Source organism: Alligator mississippiensis, chromosome 3 (assembly GCF_030867095.1).
Source record: "Alligator mississippiensis isolate rAllMis1 chromosome 3, rAllMis1, whole genome shotgun sequence".
Taxonomy (NCBI): domain Eukaryota; kingdom Metazoa; phylum Chordata; order Crocodylia; family Alligatoridae; genus Alligator; species Alligator mississippiensis.
This window is the reverse complement of record NC_081826.1, coordinates 280588595-280611197: the sequence shown is the minus strand read 5'-3', so window position 1 is coordinate 280611197 and position 22603 is coordinate 280588595. Positions and strand designations below refer to the sequence as shown.

The window sequence follows — 22603 nt, the reverse complement described above, 5'->3', positions numbered from 1 at the left end:
AGATGGAGACAAATATTAATGAATAGACAGAGCAGAATAGTGCCATCTGCTGTCTGAGCAGCAGTATAATACCCTGAAGGGAGAATTCTCTCAGACCTTTCTATGCCATGGGAGCCTCCACAGCCTCAACCTACCTCTGCCCCAGCTATCTGCTGATGCTGCTATGTCCTGTTGCTTGCCTACACCACTGCTGGGTCACAGGTAGGCAGACAACTGTTCTCCTTTGGGGGTCAGCACTGGGATGGGGAAGGAGGTAAGGCTTGTAGGGGTAAGGCTTGAGGGGGCTGGAGGGGCAGCATGGTACGGGCTGTGGTCAGAGGCATTGAGGTGTGGAGGTTGTGCAACCTAACTATGGGTGGTTGAGCCCAATCTATTCGAGTAGGTCGGGGACAAAAGGGTTTGGGCCTTTCCTCCTTCTTCTGTCTCTCCTTCCGTTGACAGAAACACACCGGGGAGGCAGTGAGATTAGAAAAAATCACTTTTACTCACTATTCAGGCAACAATCTTGTACAGCTTTGTTTGGAATCTAATTCGCCGATTCCTCGGGAGCTCTTGAGCATACTCGGGTGGTATACCAAACTGTGATGGGGCTGTCCAGGTTTTTGCGGACGCAGGACCTCCAGCGAGGGTGATCAGTCCTCTCCGATATTACGCAGGTCCCCCCCGTTGTTTTGGCGCGCTCTCCTTTTTAACCGGGCAGTGTCTGCCTGCCCCCTGCCAATCAGCACGAGCGGGAACGCTGCTAACTGCACCCATCACTCCTCCTCCCCATGCTATGAGCGCGGCTTGCTCTCACGTTGGAATTTGGTCATATCTTTTCTTATTTCTTTATCACAGAGGTGAGTATAAGACCCCAGGGCAACTTGATTGTGGGCTCTGGGCTGCTGGGGAGGGGTGCATACTCAAACATGCAGCCAGGCTTGCAGCCAGCCAGGATCACAGCCAGCCAGGATCATAGTCCAGGCATGTGAACTGCTGCCCAGCACGACAGCCAGGCAAGTTTCAGTGTACAGTACTATGTGAAGGGGAATGGGCTTGGGGGAGGGGGAGAACATCAAGGCCCCCACAGTGCAGGTGGGAGTGGGACAGAGGCAGAGGCAGGCAGGGGCTGGGGTGAATGGGGCCCCAGGGTGGGTCATGGGATGCTCAGAGCCTATACGGCTCATCCAGGGGTGCAGGGGGGGTGAGGGTTCCCACCACAATGTGCACCCTGGGGGAGGCAAGAGGGGGGCACATGCCCCCTGATCTGTGCATGGAGCGGAGGCAGGCTGCCACTGTGGGCTGGGTTCTGCACCCTGCTGCCTTGAGAGCTGAGTGACGCCATGTGTGTCCCATTGCTCGCCTCTGTGCCCTGCACATAGCAGGAACATGGCATCATGCTGTTCCCAGGCAGTGGGGCACAGACTGCAGCCCACCTCTGCCCCACACACAGATCTGGGGTCATGTGCTCCCCGGGGCTCTGCCAGGGTGCATGCAGTGTTGGGAGCCCTTCCCTCACTTCCCAGATCAGCTGTCTGGGCTCTGAGCATCCCACAACCTGCCCCAGCCTCAGGGCCCCATTTACCCCAGCCCTGCCCCTGCTTCTGCCCCACTCCCTCCCTCTTTATGAGGGCCTTGATCTGCCTCCAACATGCCCCTTCCCCACAACACACTTACCTGCGCAGAGGTGAGGGGCAGGGGTGTGCGTGCACGCACAAGCATGCATACATGCTCAGACCCCCAAAATAATATTTTCTCCCTCTACCTATGGTTCTGGAGAAAAGGTTCCAGCAACAAGTGTCTCTTGGTCAGATTTTCACAGGTGCTGAATACCTGCAGCTTCCATTGTAGTGAGGGGAACAATAGGCTCTCCATCCCTTTGGAAAAATTTGTCCCACTAATCAGCGATCCTTTTTTCTCCTCAATATAACAAGGATACTACTTACTTAATCACTGCAAATATTAACCATATATTTTTTCAGCACACTGAAGATAAAGCTCTACATAAGTGCTAAGTATCAGTCATTGCTCAAAGTGATCATTTCAGTAAGGAAACCATTTTAAATTCAGCTAAATGCAACCATGGGTAAGCAGACACATGTCCCATGGGACTTTCTGGGCCAAACTCATCAAACATGTAAACAGTGGGGAAAGTTACACATTGTCTATAAATTAACCAGAAAGTGGCAAGGCAGCATAACGGTCATCTCTTTCAAAGTATACATTAATTTTGTTAATATTAAGTATGCTACACTTTCACAATAGTCTTGTATTAAAATGAATAAGGACACCCACAAACTATTTAATTATTATTCATATAAAATACCTCATGTTTATTGATTTCATAGTAAGATTAAACAGAATGTGCATTGCATTCTTTTCTGCAAAATAGAGGCCTTGTAAAAATGCTACAATTTAATTTACTCATATCTATTTAGCTATAAATTAATTAGGAGAAACTGAATGTAAAATTCTAGTAAATTCACGTTCAAGCAGAGGCAGAATTAACTAATAGGTTAAATGATACCTTAATTTCCAATCTGTACCAAAAGACAAATTACAACACCAGAGAACAGCGGTGAGACATATAATGAATGCATCATGTCATTATATGCTTCAGTTTCAACTGATACAGTTGAGGGTTGCTGCCCGTATTATTCATTATGACTAAAAAGATGAATCAGAAATGTACAATGTCATCTCAATGGGGCTAGATGCAGATCCTCATAATAAACAAAATGGAACAAACAACCTAGATGCTTTGAAACCATTTCTTCTAAGTCACTTAAGGAGGAGTGCTTTAAATAGAGCGGCTCCAGGGGGCCGCTCTACTTAAAGTGCCCACAACATCTTGTGTATTCAGTGTCCTGCACTTCAAAATGGTGGCGAGCTTTAGTTAAAGCGCCCCCACTATCATTTTGAAGTGCAGGGTCACTGAATACACATGACACCGAGGCTGCTGGAGCATGCTAATTGCAACGCATTGGAGCAGGTGTTGTGTTAGGGTAGCTTGTCATATTTTATGTTTTAAAGTTGCACCTGTTTACAGAGAGGTGAATTATAATATTGTTTAAAGTTTTCTTGTATATTCAACCTCATTTAATCATCGCTTAAGTTCTGTGTAGCCTCATTATCTCAACTTTTCATTTTGCTGGTGTCTGCAATATCAGCTGGCCTTGCCTCTTACAAGCAGCTTATGACCTTGAGTTTGCTTGCATGATGTTTATTTCTTTTCTATCACTGTGAGAAGTTTTTCTAACACAACATAGTAATAGTTTTCTTACCAGGTCAGGATAACCACAGGTTGCACGGCAGGAGGCACAATTGTGTGGATTACACATTAGATCCCATTGCGCCTTTACTTGCATGTATACAGTGGCCCAAAGAGGCATTCCTGATCTCTGGATGCCAACCAGGCTTGGTTGTAATCCAAGGTGTCAAGCTGCTCAGTCTTGTTAAGGCTGGGGCAGTTCTGGGCATGCATCCAGGGTTCCCACAGATACTTGAAGAGCTTAACAACAGTTGAGCATGTCACTGTTCTCTGAATTAAATGCCTCAGTTTCACCTAAGCCCTGCTTTGGTAGCTATATCCTTTTTCAGCTCTGGCCCAAGTCCATGACACAATCGATCAGAACAGCCATATTCATCTGATATGAATTGGCAGAGTTGCAGGATTTCAAAACCAAATGTAACTTTTCCCACTAAGAAGTTGGTCAGGATGCAGTGAGAGTCAAAAGCTAGGATTTGCATCAGAAGAATAAAGAGAACAAACAGTACTTACATCCACCTCTTCACAGAAAGTAGCATTGGGACCATACTGCAGCTGGCACTGATGATGTACATCATAGATAACACCAGGGGCAATGAAAGGGGATTTTAAAATCTTCTTCTTTGGGATATCATCCAGGCAGAATCCCCACCCTCGGCTAAAGGTGAAAGTGACAAATTAGAGACACAAAAGACTCATGATTTTTTTAATTTCTGAAAATGATCTAATAATTTAAATTCACTGATGGCTCTTTCCCATGCGGTCCTTATGTAATAATGCTTCCAGATTTTAGCTGGGGCAGTGGTGGACTTTGAGCAAATATGCTGTTATTTCCAGTAATGTTTAGCTGTGGGAAGAGCAAAGAACTTTAAAATCTAGGAGCAGCTGCTCATTAAGGAAAAAACAACATATTGCTTTCTGTATTCTTACCTGCCCATTGTTCAAATCCTACATTTTTTAGAAGGACTAAGGTATGCAAATACAACAAAAAATATTGTGATTCTGCTGTGTGTTAGGTCATGGCTGCTATGTAGCTTTTAGCAACTGTCATCTCTTCCAATGATTTATGGAAAAGATTTTTGCAGCAACTTTCTTCGTACCATCAAGTAAGAGAATTTCATATGGGAAAAATATGATTTTTCCATTGGAAATACAATGAAATGCCTATAGCTATTAGAATGACCTCAATGAGACCTGCAGCCTCTCACAATATTACCACAGGTGTCACATTTAAAAAAAAATGTAAGCTTGGACACATCACTTAGGCCCATAGGAAATTCTAGCAATAGAACCAAAGCCCCTTCCTGTGCCTTTTCTCCCAGTAACTCATGATGGCTGTGGGTCCCACCAGATGTTGAACTCAGTTGATATCAAAGTCTAAGTTGAAACAGTATATAACCAAGCTTCCAGAAATCAGAGTATCCAGCTCAGTCAGTTTTGGAAGCGCCATGGCATGAGAACCGGTAATGTCAAAGGATTCCACTACACGGGGTAGATATCACATTCTATCCACTCACTCTAGGAAACGGGTGATGTATTCCTTGCTGCACTGTGACCAGGTAAGTGGAGAAGGGTCATACTGTAGCTGCCGGGACATGATGTATGGGCGCTTTCCAGCAGGCTCACAGTCATTCTCTTTTCCATCATGCTGGATACCAAAACTGAGAGACATGTTACCAAGCACAAGAAGCAATCACTGTAGCCACTGTTTACATAGCACCTTTCTTGTAAAAACCCTGTAGCGTGTAGGAAAATGTACAAGTATCATTTCATTCATCAGTTAAAAACAAACGCCCCATAAAGAGCCTGAGACACAGAGTACAGAAGTCTCCCACTAACTTCAATGGGTTTCAGATCAGGCTCAGAGTAAACAGCAACTATCCAAACAAAAACTAACACATACACTTCCCTGACTGAAACTGTGAGATTTTTAGGGAGTCATAATATCTTTATCCAATTTGAATTTGCCCACAGCCTCACAGTGTGTACCTCTTCTCTAGCAGAAGTGCTAAGGGATTTGCTCTATGCCTTGTGCATAAGACAATGCCTATTAATGCCATTAATTTGGTAATGACTCTGAGGGAAGGAGTAAAATAGAATCATTAACATGATTTCCTGAAGCACACTTGTTCATCCCTGGGCAAGATAAACCTTGTTTAATCCAGGAGGGCTGATAAAGATCACAGAATGAGGATGGGGACTGCTGTGAGTGACTTTCGAAAGACAGACATTTTAGGGACATATTGCTGAAAGTTTGGGCAACAGCAAAAGCAATATCTGTCCCCAGAATTACAGGCTACATTTTGTTTTTAGTTGCTGGAGTAAATGAAAAAGAACTCCATTCACTTCAGGAGTTACTCCAAACTTTCAGCATTATAGAACTAGTGGCAGAATTTGATGATCAGTTAGTACTGATTTTCTTGCATAATCATTTACCCTGATACCATGCTTTTCTTTTTATTTACCATTTTAATGGTGTCACATTTGATTGATTGATTTCTACAGATGTGCTGCCTCCCACATTGTCATACATTCATGAAATGATCAGTAAATTGGTCTCTAATTTCCTCATCATCTCTCTCTATTTCATCATACTGTACATTGAAAACAGATCATCTTCACAGCATGTCCTCCCCCAAACCCCTCAGAACTCAGGTTTATCTAACTTCTTCAAGTCTTTTTGATCCCAATAAGGAGTGTTTTAATGAATAGCTTGTAAAAACCATAAACAAAAAACATCTTGCTGAAACACCAGTGCCTTTGTAGGTTGTTACAGTACCACACACAATGGGCATGTATAGACAAAATGAGGGGCATGAGTGCACAACACTTGAAAGCAGGTTAAATGCTTTTGCACCACTTCAGTAGTGTTGGTGTTTGCATGCATCAGTGATATATTGCACATTAATTCCAGCTGCTGTAGCACGTTCAGTGGCATAATGAGCCTTATATGACTATGGGGCACAGCAAACTAAAACACCTCTGAGGAGTTTTAGTTTGCTAACTGACAGCCATAGCTCAGGGGCTGTGCAGGCAGCCCATGTAGGCAGCCTGGCAGCAGCCCAGGAAGGCAGGCTCCACTGAAGGAAAAAAAAAAGCGGTGAGCCAGATCTTTTTTTTTTTTTTTTTCCCTTGGAGTCTGCCTGCCTACATGAGCTATGCAGGGACCCGGTTCTTCCCTCCATGGCTGCTGTGCCCTCCAGGACCACCCGAGTTGGATGCCTTTGGGCGGGTGCTCCCTGGGGAGGTGGGGGAGCAGGTGGAGGCTGCTGCTGCCACGGACGGAAGCACCAGCTCCCTCTCACACCAGCAGGCCAGGGACCACTCTGCCCACCAGCAGCTTGCCCTCCCCTCCCTGCCACTGGAGAGGCAAGTAAGACATGGGTGTATATGACATGGAAGTTTACTTTGCTCTAAACTGAAGCGGTGTTTTTAAAAACCCACCACTTCAATTTAGGGCTGCCATTTCATCTACACACCCCCTAAGACTCTCCAATGAATCAAAAACCTCTAAAACTTTAAAAATCTTTTTTTCTTGAAAACTTCATTACAAAATGACCCAAGAGCTCTAAAAATGTATGCCTATCTTATTCCTTCTTCCACAACTTCTTCTAAACATTTACAAGCTGTTCTCTGCTCCCTTCTAGGTACATATATAAGGAATAAGGGCTTGATTTTCAATAGCACCTAAATCCTTCAGACATGCTGAGAATTACTGACTGAAATAGCATGCACCAACAACTGACTATCAATGGGGCATGGTGGGGGTGTGGTCTGGCCCTGATCCAACCACAAGAGGGGGAAGGGGCATGGCCTGGCCCCATGAGGGGGAAAGGGGATGCGGCTGCCACATGGGACTTGGGCTTTGGGAATTTGGCCATGGGGGAAAATGACCATATTAATGATCACTGCTCTCCCACTGCCAAATTTTGGATCTAGGGCCAGATGCAATGACTCCATGGGCAACAGGTGGCCTGCTGGTTGGAAGTTGAGCACTTCTGGGATAGAGGGTACAGCCAGTCTGGAATTTTTCAGAATAAAAAAAAAATGTTAACAAAAAATATTTTATTTTGATTTCTCCCCTACAAAAAAATTAAAATAAGGTAAGAATCGAGTATTTTAAGTAGCAGACCTGACTTTAAATATATCACTTTGAGTCTATCTAACTTTAAACTGCATTTCCCTGTTGTGGTAAGTTGTCTCATGGGAATTATTGTCCAGATACCTGAAATTCCTATTTTCTCCTATAGGCTGGTATCCCTGTCTAAATTACATTTCCCATGATGCAATGCAGGCTCACTGGAGAGACCATACAGCTGTGCTCTATGAGGCTGTGTCCTACAATAGAGAAATACTTTCTGAAGCTGTACAGTATCAAAAAAATCAGATCCATTCAAAAATAGTCAAAAAACTTGACCTCAGGAATATCAAAATATAGTTTAACTACAAAAATGAGGAAGTTAAATATAAGGCATTTCTGAATCCACTTTGCATGTAAAGCTGCATTCCATGGGAAAAAAATGTATCTCCAATTTGATCCCAATTTGGGACAAAAACACAGGTTGAAATACTGATATTCCTTATGCAATGGAATTACTGATTTTTTGCTCTGGCAGATCTGATAAACATGATTGAACTCCTTAAGGCAGGGGGTGTCAAAGTCACCAGGTCCTGACCATGGGACTCTTTGTGGGCCAGTTCCAGCCCCAGGCACAAGGTGGCTATGGAAGCAGCAGCTCCAGTGCACATGGCAGCGTTGGTGGTAGCAGCAAAGCTCCCAAAGCATACTTTCCATGCCAGAGGCAGAGTCAGAGCATGACTGCTGCAACATGCCTTGTGTCATGGCAGCAGCTCATGGGGCACATGGCAATAACAGTTTCAGCTTCAGCTCCAGTGCTGGCATGTGGCAGCAGCACAGCCAGCAGCCAAGGGGGTAGGACTGGTTTGGTGGTGATGGGCAGAGTGGCTAGAGGGTGATCAGGTTTATACCAGCCCTCACTTGCCCTCCTGCAGCTGATGGTCATGTTCCCCAGGGCCCAAGGGTCCCAGGTTCTATGGCGGACCACTTCCCTGGGCATACCTCCTACTTCCAATAGAGCGCCGATAGCCCAGCGGCCAGGTAGAGCAGCTCTGCACCCTGAATCCAGCTTGCAGGCTACATATTTGACACCCCTACCTTAGAGGATAGCTGTATTTCCTCACTTACATAAAATCCAGAGTAAACTATATATTATAGGGCTGTGTAAAATTTTGCTGGCTGTTTCATTTAGGCACTGTTTCGACTCATTTCAAGGTCAAAACAGCAAAATTTAAATGAAACACAGGGCCTTGAAACAAAACAAGGATAGTCAAAACATTTTGAAAGTCAAACTGTTTCGATCGTAGTGCTGGGGATGGGAAGTCAGTCCAGCTGGGCTGACTTCCCATCCCTGGCGCTAGATCGGGCCAGGGGCAGGAAGTCAGCCCAGCTGGGCTGTCTTCCCATTCCCAGTGCTAGATAAGCCCAAGATCCCTCAGCCCTGCCCCTGGCCCTATCTAGTATGGGGGATGGGAAGCCAGCCCAGCTAGGCTGAGTTCCCCTCCCCAGGACCACCATCACACAGGGCTGACTCCCCAGCCCTGGCCCGATCTTGCGCTGGAATAGGAAGTCAGCCCAGCCCAATCTACCTGGGAATGGGAACTCAACCCAGATCAGGAGAATTTCCTGTCCACCAGAACTCCAGATATTCAAACCAAGAGCTTCTTGAATTGTACCCAGAAGCCATATTGCACCCAGATTCCTTCCAAGCCATAAACATTGTGCTTACACATTTTATTGCTTTTGCATATAAATGACAGATATAGATGGAGGCTGCAATTTGCCTAAAGCACCTGAAGCAAGATAAGCAATCGGGATTAGGCTCATTGAGGGCCTGATCCTCAAGTCAGCCCTGTAGTGTGAGGCTCTAAGGTGAGCGAATATTATAAAGGGAAATATATTTCAAAGGAAATGTCACTAATGAGCAAACGCCTTCACAGATATCCTAAGTCAAGACTTTTCAACCATCCTTTTTCTCCAGAAATGTCTATCCCAGAATATACAGAATGTCAAACATATTTAGGAGGGAAATGCTTTTTACTCTCCACTATACCTGTGTCCAAGTTCATGTGCAATAGTGAATGCCAAGGGCAATCCAGAATCTTCATTAATATTACAGCTCCGGTGAGGTTGACACATACCAGACAGATGAGACAAACCCAAGGTTTCACAGGGACGATTCATGCCAGCACAAATGTCCTTCCTGCAAAAACAGTCACAACTCAGTTTAGAGAATATAAAAAGTGTGCTTATGCCAGGTGGTAAACTCATACTATATTAATATTAGTGAGAATTTTAAGCAAAGGGTGGTTCACCTAGCATTTATGCTGGCATACTGTACTTAAGAATGTTATTCACCAGAAAATATGTATATTGTGGTAGTGCCTAAATACTCTAATTGGGACAAGGGCCTGTTTCTGCTGAGTTTTATAGAAACAGAGACAATGCAAGTCCTGAAGGACTTTCAGCCTGAGAACACAGACTAAATGGAAAAGATGGGGGTACAAAAGAGAAGCAAATGAATGTGGTGAAGAAAAGGCATTTCTTTAGTAGTTACATGGAGTGCAGTAGACAGTTTTGTTTTTCCGCTGGGATTATACAAGCAGGGGGGAGGAAACAGGAAGGGAGCAGTATAGCTATTACGTGTCATCTGCCTAACCAGGATCAAGAGGTTGACTTGTAAACATCCAGGAAGTGCCTCTTAAGGAGGTATCTAAAAGAGAATAAGGTAATCGTGGCTCAGAATTTGCCAAAGAGTTAATCCAATGCAGCACAGGAGAAAGAACATATGAAAAGCTGACTGATAGGCAGCTAAGGGAGAATGAAAGTCAGAGTCAGAGTTATGGTGCTTTACTAAATCAGGGAGGCTGCTGCAGGCTCTTGATTAATGGACAATTGCACTGTTTTTTCCCCAAATGTAGGGATTTTGTTTTCTTCCCAAATCCCTGCTGTTGGCTGCAAAATGCAGTCTCTTCCACTGAAAGATTCTGTGCTTAGAAAAAAACCCAGAAAGTACACATCTGAAGTGCAACACAAGCATGATAAACTCTTTCACCTGTCATTTTCCTTGTCCTTGAGATCTATGGGTGGCCAACCTGTGGCACATGTGTCACAAGTGGCACAGAAAGCCTCTGTATGTGGCATGGGACAGATCAGGGAGGGCTCAAGGAACACAGTAACACATAGGGCAAGGAGCAGAAAGCAGAGTAACAGTTTGAGCAGAAGCACAGGGAAAGGAGCAGAAAGCAGACCAACAGATGGAGCAGGGGAAAGGGATCACAGTAACACCCAAGGCAGCACAGGGCTTACTATGTGACATGCTTGCCAAAAGGGCTGGCTTCCACTGCTGTACACCAAGCTCAATGCTCGGGTAGAATTCCTTCAAAGGAAGAGGACAGTATAACTGCCAGGGTGACATTGTCTCCTTTCCTCTCTATGGGAGGGGGCACTATATAGTGAAGACAATAGTGTTCCTCTCTCTTCTTAGGACAATATCTTATCATAAAAGTAGTGGTAAAAGGGTTTTTTTGGAAAGGCAGGAAAATATGGCAATTGAACGTTATAGATGTTGAGGGGTTTCACACCTATTCATCTGAAATGCTGACTGCTATAGCAGCTAAGATCCCTTGCTCCATTTAAACTGCACCCACACATGGAAAAACCTATAAAACTCCTGCCTATCATAGCATTCTGTATAGTAGAGACATTCATGTTGATTATTTGAAGTCTGAGAGGCTCATGCCTGGTAAAGATCACAGGGAGAATCTTTTAACATTAACCAAGGTATTTTATTAGATTAACTGAATAAATAGCACAAGTTCTAAAGCTACTCTCATTTCAGTTCACTTTCAAGTTTCTACTTACATTTTTCCCCAGGTCTTTGCTTGCCTGGTCTCATACTACATTTTTAAGTAAACTGAGTATATCATCTCATCTCATTAAGTCATTGCAAGGGGCCTACAGATGGTTGGCAACTGATGTGCTATTTTAGAGGAAGCAATAATCTACAGAGCATGGCTTAAATGCCTTGCAGGCTTTTAAAGCCTATTCCTATCTCTCCTTTGTCTATATTGTCTTCTCAGCCAGCAGGGCAGGATTGCTGCTCCATTGCTAGCATCAAACAACTGAGTTCTGAAGCCAGTAAACCCTGTAATCAAAAGGCTTAGTTATTCTGTTTTCATCTCTTTAAACCAGTATAAGAGCATATATTAAAAAAAATCTATTTTTACTCTGGGTTGGAAAAGCTATTATAGTGACTCAGAAGTTACTAAAATGTGCCTCTCAACCTGTGCCTCAGTATGGTATCTAGCGAAATGGCGATTTTTGCAGCCGTTTCCTGCGGCATATCTAGGTAACGTGTTATGTGGACAAGGGCCCTACAGCTAGCTATGGGAGGTCCCTTTTCACCCCCAGGTTCAGTAGGATTTGGCTTTGGGTGGGGAGGGGAAGAGTAGTTGGTTGTAGCTGTGTTTGTCTAAGGATGTAGGCAGACAAGGTTCTTTGGGTAGAAGTGATTTCTTGTATTGGACCAACTGAGGGGAAGGGGAATCACTCTTGATCTTAGCTTCTCAACTCTGGAACATCCTCTCAAAAGGAACACTATAGGAGGTCCCAGCTCAAAAATGGGGGGTTAATTTAATAAAGCCTGTTCATTTGAGCAGATACATTATGAAGCATTTTGTGATGCCTGCCTTTGTTCCCATTTTTATTTTTAGGACTTGCTGATCCCTTTTTTTTAATTCTCCGTGTCAATTAGAAATTGTTTCCCTCTGTCTGATGGCCTTGTTGAGCTAAAAATTGCCTTTTTGCCAAATAGTTGTTTCAGTCAGGGGTCTACATAGGCTCATTGAGTCTTTTGCTTTTAATCTAATGTTTCACGTTGTTTTTATTATGTGGTAAGAATGCTGCCAGTTTTTTCACAAAAATAATTTAATTCCTGGAAAATGCAGTTCCAGGGCAACAAAGCTATTCACTAATTTGGCTTGAGTTCAGCTACTGGTTTCAGGCAGGAAAAATGTTTCAGAAAAATCTTTTTCTACATCTTAAAATGCTTTTTTTCAACATTCCCTATGATCCTATCAAATTAAATATTCCAAATTGTCCTTTGGAAGTGATATTTCAAGGCCATTTTAAAAAAGTGAAAATGAAATTAGAATTGTAGGGGTGGAAGGGACCTCAAGGATCAGCTTGTCCTGCTGCATGCAATACTCTAGCTGAGGCCTAAGTAGTAGAGTGGTACAATAACCTCCCATGTTTTACATACTATATTCCTGTTGTTAATGCAGCCCAAAATGCTCTTGCTTTTTTGGCAACAACATCACATTGCTGGCTTTAGTTAACACTGTCATGCACCAAAAATCCCCTGTATCTAGGCTTGGCAGGAGTCAATTTTTATTGGTAAATGACAATACATATCAATTTTACCTCACACTCACAGACAGATGAAAAAATATTTCCATTGTTAATCATCAAAATTTATAGAAAGGGGATGTAAGAATAGGCTGCTGCTGCAGTGTCCAGGAGGGCTTTTGCTGATCAGTGGCTGCAGGTGAAGGGGGGTGGGGGCCTGTGTGTGTGTGTGTGTGTGTGTGTCCCTGTCCCTGCCCCCTCAGGGTGCTCGCCAGCCAGGCCCTCCCTTGCAAACTTGGGCAGGAGCTGGTACAGGCAGAATAAGCCCCTGGCTACAGCGGGCAGATGTGATTCCAGCAGCCAGGGGTTTCCTTGCTGGGGAGTGAGGCAGGGTGCCAGGGGGCAGCAAGCACCAGGGGACAAAGGAAAGCGGGCTCCGAGTTCAGTGACTCTTTCTACAGGGACTGGACTGCAAACTGACAGTCTGGCAGCACAGCAATTTCCCCTGTGCATGTTGTGTGCTGGGCTGGAGGAAGAAGCAGGCATATTTGTGTGTGCGTGTCTGTGTGTGTGTGTGCATATCCCACACCCTTAATTTCATGCAATCCTGGAAATTTAAATTGATAAAAATCAATATAAATGCTTAAAAATAAACATTGATTTTAGCTGTCAAAATTATTAAAAAATTAAAATTAAATCCTGCCAAAGCTACCTGTGTCTCTCTCAGCAATGCTACTGCTAACCAATCATCTTCCATTCTGTATTTGGGCATTTGTTTTTCTTCCCTATGTGGAACACTTCATATTTCATCAAATCATTGAAAAACAGGGGTAGAAGGGACTCTCAATAGGTCACCTAATCCAACCCCCTGCTCAAGGCAGGATCAACCCTTTCTACAATATTCCAGCCCAGTGTTCGTCGAACCTATTCTTAAAATCTCCCAGTTGCTCTAGATCGCCTATTCCAATATCTAACCACCCCACAAAGTGAGAGAGTTCTTCCTAATATTCAACCTAAATTTCCCTTGCTGTAATTTAAGATCATCACTCCTTGTCCTGGCCCCTGCAGCCACACAGAACTGTTTAGCACCATCTTCTCTGTAACTACCCTTCAGGTATTTGAAGACTGTTCTCAAATCCCTCCTTAAACTTCTGTTCTCCAGACTAAATAACCCCAGTTCTTCCCACCTTTTCTCATATGTTTCTGAGACCTCTAATATTTTTGTTGCTCTCTGCTGAACCCTCTCCAATTTGTCTGCATCTTTGTTTTTCCTGGAGTTCATACTTTTGTCTTGTGCCCAGTAGTCAAGATCCCTTAGAATTCTACTTATATCAGAAGACCGCAAGTCCTAGTTTTGTATCATCTGCAAACTTGATGTGAAAGCTCTTTATCCCTGCATCCATGTCAATAATAAAAATGTTAAATGCCACTGGACCCAGAACAGACCCCTATGGAACCCCAGTTGAAACATCCTGCCATTCTGGCATTAATACATTTAGAATTATTTTCTGCTTGCATTTATTCAACCAGTTATTTATCCACCTAACAGTGATTTTGCCTTGAATTATTCGAATCTCTGCTCCTCAGCCCACATTTCTCTAATTTACTTATGAGAACGTCATGTATCAAAACCCTATTAAAGTCCAAGTATATTATTCCCATTGCATCTAAATCACCTAATCTAAATTTAAGACCCTGTCAAAAAAGGAAATCAGGTTGGTTTGGCATGATTTGTTTCAGGAAATCTATGTTGGGTCCTAGTGATAATCCCTTCCTCCTCCAGCTGCTTACAAATTAACTGTTTTTGTAATTTATTCCAGTAACTTCCTAGGTAGTAAAGTCAGGATGACTGGTCTATAATCCCCCAGATCTTCCTTTCTGAAGATAGGTACTATGTTAGCCCACCTCCAGTCCTCCAGAACCTTGCCTTTTTGCCATCCATGACTTTTTGCCAACCGCTCTAAGATTAACAATTTGTTTGTAATAGAACCAATTCATTTGGTCAACCAGAAATGAAATAGTTTGGAATTTTCATTTCAGTGAGGAAAAACAAACTTTTTTCACTCCACATCAATCTGAAATAGAGGTGCACCAATATATCAGTCTGATATCAGATCGGTTTCAATATAAAGAAAATTGGCTGTATCAGAAATCAGCCCAATTTGGCCGATAATTTGGCCAATAAATTCTCATGTGTGTGTGCAGCTACAGTGCAGTACTCAGGAATCAAGGAGCAGAGCCCAGCAGCGTGGAGAGCTCCATGCAGCTGGTAAATATGTTGTGGTGGAAGGGGAGGAGAGAGGGAAGAGACATGGGGGGGTCAGATCAATGTTCCCCATGATGACAGAGGGACTGGGGCAGGCACTGCCCAGCCAGGGCAGAGTGGGTCTCAGGATGGAGCCCTGACTTGTCGGGGGAGAGAGGGTGGCTCCTGCCACTGCGCACACCCCAGGAGGGCATGGCGGGGTGCCCCTTGCATCTGCGTGGGGCTAGGCAGGGCGGGTGGGCTGCAGCTGTGGGATAGAGCTGGAGCTACGCCAGGCTCTTCTCAGTGGGGGCTGGGCTCGGGGCAGGGACTGTGGAGGGGGCTGTAGCCACCCCAAATTTTGCTGTAGCCCCACTCCCAGCACTACTGCCACCCATCTGGCACAGCCCCGGCTCAATGCCCCACCTCCACCCATGCGCTGGGAAGAGCCAGGGCTGCACCAGGCGGGCATCAGCACTGGGAGCAGGGCTACAGCAAAATTTGGGGTGGCTGCAGCCCTCTCTGTAGCCCTGGCCCAGAGACCAGCCCCCAACAAGAAGAGCCCAGCACAGCCCCAGCCCCATCCCACCACACCCCACCTCACACAGATCTGAGGGCACACCCCCTCCCCCCAACACGTCCTCCCAGGGTGCGTGCAGTGGCAGGGGCTGCCTCCCCGCCCTTACAACAGGTGGCTCCATCCTGTGCCCTGCTCCAGCTCGGCAGTGCCTGCCCCTGCCCCTTCCCTCACCACGGAGGCGGTTGATCTGCCCCCCCATGCCTCTTCCCTTCCCCCTCCCCTTCCACTGCAATGGACTTACCAGCTGCACACAGCTGTATTGGAAATTGGATCGGTATCGATTATATGCCTCCTTAAAAATCGGTTATTGGTATCAGCCCCCAAAATCTCTATTGGTGTAGCCCTAATCTAAAAATAATGTTTTGTTTTTTTTAATGAATTAACCAACAATAAGATTGTATGTGGTAGTTAGATACTAAATAATAAGGACATTGAAGTATGGAATGTGTTATTAACACACAAAATGAAAACTTGCAAATAATGTCACAAATCACTGTTAATTAAATTACTTTTCAACAACTTATACTAACTATTACTAGTATTGTTATACAGGTCACAAACCAGAGAGTCCTGTTTATGTAACAAACAAACAAGATCAAATCCATTTGGCTTTGAATTTGCTTTTGTTGGGGGAAAAAGAACTCATCCTCTGGACAAAGGGAAAAGTGTTGATCATAAATGGACAAGGATACTTAATTTTGTATGACAGGATAAAGTTCTGACCCTGCAAGTATACATGCAAATATTTACCTTTAGACATGTGAACAGACCTATTGAGTTTTCAGGGTCAAAGCTGATCTGTCTGCTAAATATCAATAAGAAATGCATGATGGTCTCAGAATGTATCTGTTGTTCAAAAGCGAAAGGATGGTCATATAGATAAGGCAATGAAATGGAGCTGTGTTCTCTTTGCCACATATTTCCTGTGTAAGGTAAATCATAGATTTCATAGACATTAGGGCTGGAAGGGACCTCAGAAGATCATTGAGTCCAGCCCCCTGCCTCAGGGGCAGGAAGTCAGCTAGGGTCAAAGGATCCCATTAAGATAGGTGTCCAAATGTTTCTTAAAAGAGTCCAGAGTACGTGCTTGCAAGTGATTTAATCCCTCTGTACCTCAGGTCTTGATCTACATACAAGGGAAACAGAATACTTTTTTTATCACAGTTTGTCTTCTTTCTTTAAATTCTTAAGTGTCAAATTCTTATGTACTATTCGTTAGCCCAACATCTAACACAACCTTGGCTGACCTTGGTTGAAATTGGTAAGTGCTGCCATAATACAAAAGAAAGCATAACATAGCCAATGTTTGCTATATGAAGGAAGGGAGGAATGGACAGAAAAACAAGTTTCAAAGCTATATACGTAAGTAATTACACAAACAATGTTAAAGTCACCGGTGAGAATTTGTGCTATTAGGGCTTGTGCACTCATTTAACCAAAACAATATAATAGGACTTCTCCAACAAATAGAAAGCAAGCAACCCAGCTCATCTAGTGATTACTCACCAATAACTGGCTGAGAATTTTTTTTTATATCTTTATAGATTCTGAAAAAATTGTTGAATATTTTTCAGCAATAAATCAGAGATAACCATAATCTTATGGGGCGCTTGTACATGTGCTGATGAGGCCATGTACACATGACAAAAAGTGATGAGAAATTGCTATTTGTCTAATGTAATGGCATCACCATGTACACTTGCATGATTTTTTTCATGACAAAATTTCTTTGTGTGGCAACTTAGGCCACCTCTGATGTATTTTAGTTTGATCTGGGGTAATTAATAAAACCAGTCATGTGGACATGTCACACAGCTCCTGCTGCCTCCCTGTGCTGCCCCAGGAACAGGCTGGCTTGCCTCAGGGCAGTGCAGGAAGGTGGCAGGAGGGCAGCTGGCTGTGCTGGTAGCCAGAGAAAGTGACAGGGATGGTGCACAGGGCACTGGAAGCTCAGGCATGCCCAGGGAAGCTCAGGCTTGACGGGCTTCCAGCATCCCATGCACTGTTCCCACTGCTGCCTTTGGCTGCCAGCAAACCTAGTCTTCCTCCTGCCACCTTTCTGCACTGCCCAGGGGCAAGCCAGCCTGTTCCTAGGCAGCCTGTTCCCAGGCCGCAGGAAGGTGGCAGGAACAGTGCATGAGGTGCTGGAAGCCCGTCAAGCCTGAACTTCCCTGAGCATGACCGGGCTTCCAGCACCCCATGCACCATTGGATTGGGCCAGGTGTTGCCTGTGAGCTGGGGCAGCACCCACACACCAGCACTCAGCCCAGGCAGCCCTGAGGGTTGATGCCACCATGGAGGGAAGGACACCCCCCCCCCCCCAATCGCACTCAGGGGCTGAATTGCCTGGCAGCAGCTCATGCAGGCAGGTTCCACCGAGAAAAAACAAATTAAAGCGATGAGGGACCCAATCCTTTTTTTTTTTTCTTCTCAAGGAGCCTGCCTGCATGGCTGGGGGTGAGCTATGAGCAGCCCCTGAGCTGTGGGGGGGGGGAAGGGGGGTCCAGTCCTTCCCTCTGCAGCGGTGGTGCCCCCCAGGTGCTGCTCCTCACACAGGCTCAGGGAAGAGTTGGATCCAGCAGGTGCTGCCTCCGAGCTGGGGCAGTATCTATGGAGCTAGCACCTTGCCCAGGTGGCCCCAGGGAGCACCGCCACTGTGGAGGGAAGGACAGGGCCCCTCCACATGTCAGGGGTTGCTGGCAGCTCTCTTCCCAGCCATGGGAGAAGTGGGCAGGCTCCATGAGAAAAAAAATGATCTGGCCCCTTGCTGTTCTTTTGGTGGGTTTTTTTTGGCGGAGCTTGCCCATGGCCGAGGGGAAGGAGCAGGGAAGGGTGGTGTGCTGAGCGGCTAGTGGGTCATCACTATTCCATAATAGTGATGGAAGCCCCTAAATTAAAATGGTTTTTCACAATTAAAAACCCACCAATTAAAATTCCACCATTTTCAATTTAGGAGAACTAAACCCCCTCCTCATGTATACAAGCCCCCATGGATATTCAGCAGACACAAAGAGCAACTCAGTCCTTCAGGCACAAATTCATTGGGATGAATATTTACTGAACTTTAAAGGCAACTGGAATTAGATGGTGTCTACTGTGTCTGCCTTGAAATGAATATAATGGATGATGCCTCCCACTATGAAATGCAGTTCAAAAGACACCATTGAGATATTTCTTTTATATCTACAACCATGTAACTCGAGAGGATGAAAATGAATTACATGGTCCTAGCAACAAAATATCCATCTATTCTGAGGAATCACAGGGTTCTGCAATTATAGGGCTGCTCATCTACACACTGGACTGGCATTTTTCCTGGAAGGAAAAAAAGTCATAGCATTCAGTAGTGTTGAGGTGATTTTGTTGTCATGATGGTCCAGGAAATATATGAGAAGCAATGATTCCTGTGGGTGATATCTTTAATTGAATGGCATGGCTGGGTACTAATGCCTGAGGAAGGGTCCTGAGGTGCTGTAGCAGGGCATGGGGCTGTGCCTCCTCCTTTAAGGGAGCGAGCAGCTTGTGAGACTGTTTGCAGGTGGTGCAGGGAGCTGATGAGGGGCTCACCTGACTGGAAGAGGGCTCAGGCTGGAGCTATATAAGTTCAGAGCATGAGCCAGTTGGGGGTCTCTCCTTGGCAGCCACAAGGTAAGGAGCTCTGGGCAGCAGGGTTCCTGAAAGGAGTGCAACTTAGAAACAACTCCACAGGCTTGGGAGCAGAGGCAAGCCCCCTGGGCAGAGAAGGACTGAGTTTTTACAGGCAAGTGGCCTTTGTTTTATTTTGAGCCCACGGAGGGTCCTGGTGCCCAGGGAAGGGCTGCATGCAGCAGTGGGGGTTCGGGAGCCTAGAGAAGGGGCACCACGCAGGACTAGAGAGTCCAGGAGGAGATGGTGTAAGGTACCAGGGGGGTCCAAAGGCCCAAGGGGGGGCAAGTGTATGAATAGACAACATCATAGAGTGAACTTATAGAGTAAGGCTTAGGGCATGGTGTAGGGGAGGTAAGAAGCCATGCAAGGAGCCCTTAAGGTGCCCGGTGCCCAGCAGGGGTACAGACAGGCTGAGAGGGCCTGCTAGCCTGGAGGCACTAGACTGAGGGGACCCAGGAGAGGCCCAGTGAGGATCAACACAGGCTCGGGCTCATGTAGAGCCCACAGGCAGCCTCCCTTTTATAACCTTCATTAAGAGTAAGGTGGTGGGCAAGATTCGAGGGAAGGGCTGCAGCTGAGCCTCAGACAGGCAGGGGCGTCGTGGCCACCCCTGGGACCTCAACGTGTTACAGTGCCTGAAAACTTGCCTGTGTCTATCCCAACCATGCAGTTGGTCCAAAAAAAAAAATACTGAGGATAGCATTCAATGAGAGAGAAAGACCTAAACTGGAGAACTGGAGTTTTGTGCCTCTCAACATTACTGAACTCTGGGGACACTGAGGTTTCATAGATCAGTTTCCTAGCCAATGGTCCATCTCTAACAAAAAGCCCATGTACATGTATGAAGAATTATGTGTATTTTGAGATGTAGACATCCTTTAAAAATGCATAGAAGGGCAATTTTAGCACTTTCCATCCTTGACAACATTCATTAATATATAACACATCACACACCTCATCTGCTACAAAGTATGATATACTAATGTAAAGTAATTTTATACTAACATTGTCATTAAGAAATAACACATCTTTATTGGGTCTTATACTTTATAGGATAACTTGCAGTGTGAATAAAAGGAGAATAGTAGCCTATAAAGATATTCTCTGAAAGAAAAGGTGTAAAATAATATTTGGCAGCTTGTCTCCAAGTTTGTGGATGTACCTAGTTATAAGGACGGCCACATCATGGTGTATAGGGTTGACATCACTTTTAGGGTTGATGCTCTTCTGCCATTTACAGAAGCTGGCTAATGTCTTATCTGCATGATGAACAATTTTCAAACCTTGCTAAAGGAAAAAGAAAGAAAATATTATGAAGGCTGCATTTGCCAAAACACAGCAGCAATGTTAATTATGAAGCTCACTGAAGTCACTGAAATGTAGCTGATTATGCTTTTGCCCAAAGCAAGAACCATCATTAAAAGCAATGACAGCTATTTGTCTAACAGCCTGAACATTAAGCTGAAACTTTGTCATTTTTGCAACTAGTGAAATGAGAGGGGGGATAAAAAAAATCAAAAGCAGAAATTAGCATTTTTGCAAGTGACTTTCATAAAACTAAGCTATCAATTGCTTTTTTTCAGGAATGACATTTTATTTTCTCCTTGGAAGTGAATATTCCTTTTGACACAGAGAAGATGTAGATTAATTTGCTGCTGATTTGATGCTTATGTTTGTCACTCCTGATGTGTCAGGAACAAGCTCATGATCAGGTAACATTTTTAACATGTAAGGATACATTTCCTTCATACCATGTGTTAGAAAATTCTCCAAAAAATGAAGAGCAGTCATAGAAGAGGTTTATTCCTCATCTTATAACTGCATAAAATCAACATAATATGAATAAACAGCGTAGTTGAGCAAAATAAACTCTTTCAAGGTGGAGAACCAGGTTCAGCAGGGGACAGCAGTAGCAGTGGGCAGTTTCCTCTTCCCACACTTGCTCCCTATCGCTATCCTAGCCATGTCCCCCACTGGCCAGGACATAGCACTGGAAGGAAGAACATGTCCCTGCTGTTGCTGTTCCTGGCTGATGCAGACATGGAGGAAGCCCCAGAGCCACTCCTGCCCTACTCCAACTGAGGTCCGTGGGGAGTGCCTATATTGGGAGCTGGGCTTGTCCATGGACAGCTACATCAACACACAGGATCTTTCTTCTAGTGCTTGCTCCTGGCCAGCACTGGATACTTGGTGGGGAGGGGTGGAGAGGGAATAGGTGCTGGAAGAAGGAATCTATTCACTGCCACCATTGTCTCTGGTCTGGCCAAGTCCAGCTCACTGTGCAACCATTCCCCACATCCCCTGGCTGGAGCAGCATAGGAGTGGCTCTAGGGAATCCCCCACATGCAGGTCAGCCAGGGACAGCAGAAGCAGGCAAGCAAAGAGGTGGGTCTTGCCTTCACATGCTTGCTTTCTGCCCAGCTCCCAAGTGTCTTCTGATGGCCCAGGTGATCCTGGCCCCAGGAGTTCCAGCAACACCTCACTTCCATCTCCCCATGGCCTGAGGGGCAGTGTGCCGCACCCTCCTTGAGTAAATCCTGGATCCACCCATGGCCTCAGGTAAGGTTATGCAACTAGACTGCAGATGATTCTTGTACTCTTGAATTTCTGCTCCTCATCAGGTGGCCCAGAAATCTGAAGGTACTGAAGAGATTCCTCCTCCCCCCAACCCCCCCCCCCCAAAAAGAAACAAACAAACCCCAGCCTATTATTTGGACATATTAACTGAATTTGCTTTGGGGAGTTTATACACCAGCACCTGAAGTTGTGAGCTAAGTGATGTACCACAGAGCACAACATTTAACCTTTAAACAGCTACACCAAAATTAACAGATTAATACAGGAGTCAAATGGATGATAACTTTTACACAAATCATGCTTTTTCCAAGCCATCATTTCTCACTTCCTCCAAAAAGCACGCCAAGATCTTCCCTCAGTGCAAGTTTCTTAATTGTAAAGCTGGGAGAAACAAAATCTTACCTCTTCCTCCTCAAGAAGAATAAGCCGAACCAGCACGATGTGGATTGCATTGCCAATGCTTGGATCATGGAATAACCCTGTGACCTGTGCCAGAGCCAGGAGGTATGAAATTAACTGATTCCTCTATAGCAAGACAGAGCTTTAGAGAGAAAATATGTGGTTTATTGCAAGCACCATTCCCTCCTCATTTTTTTCTCCTGCACATTATTCAGAGAAGGTTTACTTTGCATTGTGAATGCTAATAACTGTGGTGAACTACTGCAGAGGGCAGCCCAGTCAAATGAATAAACATCCAGCAGCTCACAGAAATATTAAGGTATTAAGCAGCAAACCTTAGATCTTGTATTAAAATATTTTAACATAATTTTAAATTAAAAATATGATCAGCACTTGCCCTGCAACACGTCATCATTTATGACAGTTCAAAATTGGTGTAAAATATTACCAAAGTGTGGTGGAATTTTTACATCCACTTTA

General features: G+C 44.8%; 1 protein-coding gene across 7 annotated transcripts in view; it reads right to left on the bottom strand.

The window, feature by feature from the left end:
* Positions 1-22603, bottom strand: part of ADAMTS12 (ADAM metallopeptidase with thrombospondin type 1 motif 12) — a 353569-nt gene that overhangs the window by 128784 nt on the left and 202182 nt on the right. For all 7 annotated transcript variants that reach the window (XR_002092999.2, XM_059725240.1, XM_059725239.1 and 4 more), the window contains 5 exons: positions 22127-22210; positions 20310-20434; positions 9379-9528; positions 4765-4908; positions 3761-3905 (listed from right to left, as the gene is read on the bottom strand). Coding sequence is in view for 6 of the 7 variants with exons in the window: in XM_059725240.1 (XP_059581223.1) it covers positions 3761-3905; positions 4765-4908; positions 9379-9528; positions 20310-20434; positions 22127-22210 (648 nt within the window). In the remaining variant the exon portion in view is untranslated. The remainder of the gene's footprint in view (positions 1-3760; positions 3906-4764; positions 4909-9378; positions 9529-20309; positions 20435-22126; positions 22211-22603) is intronic.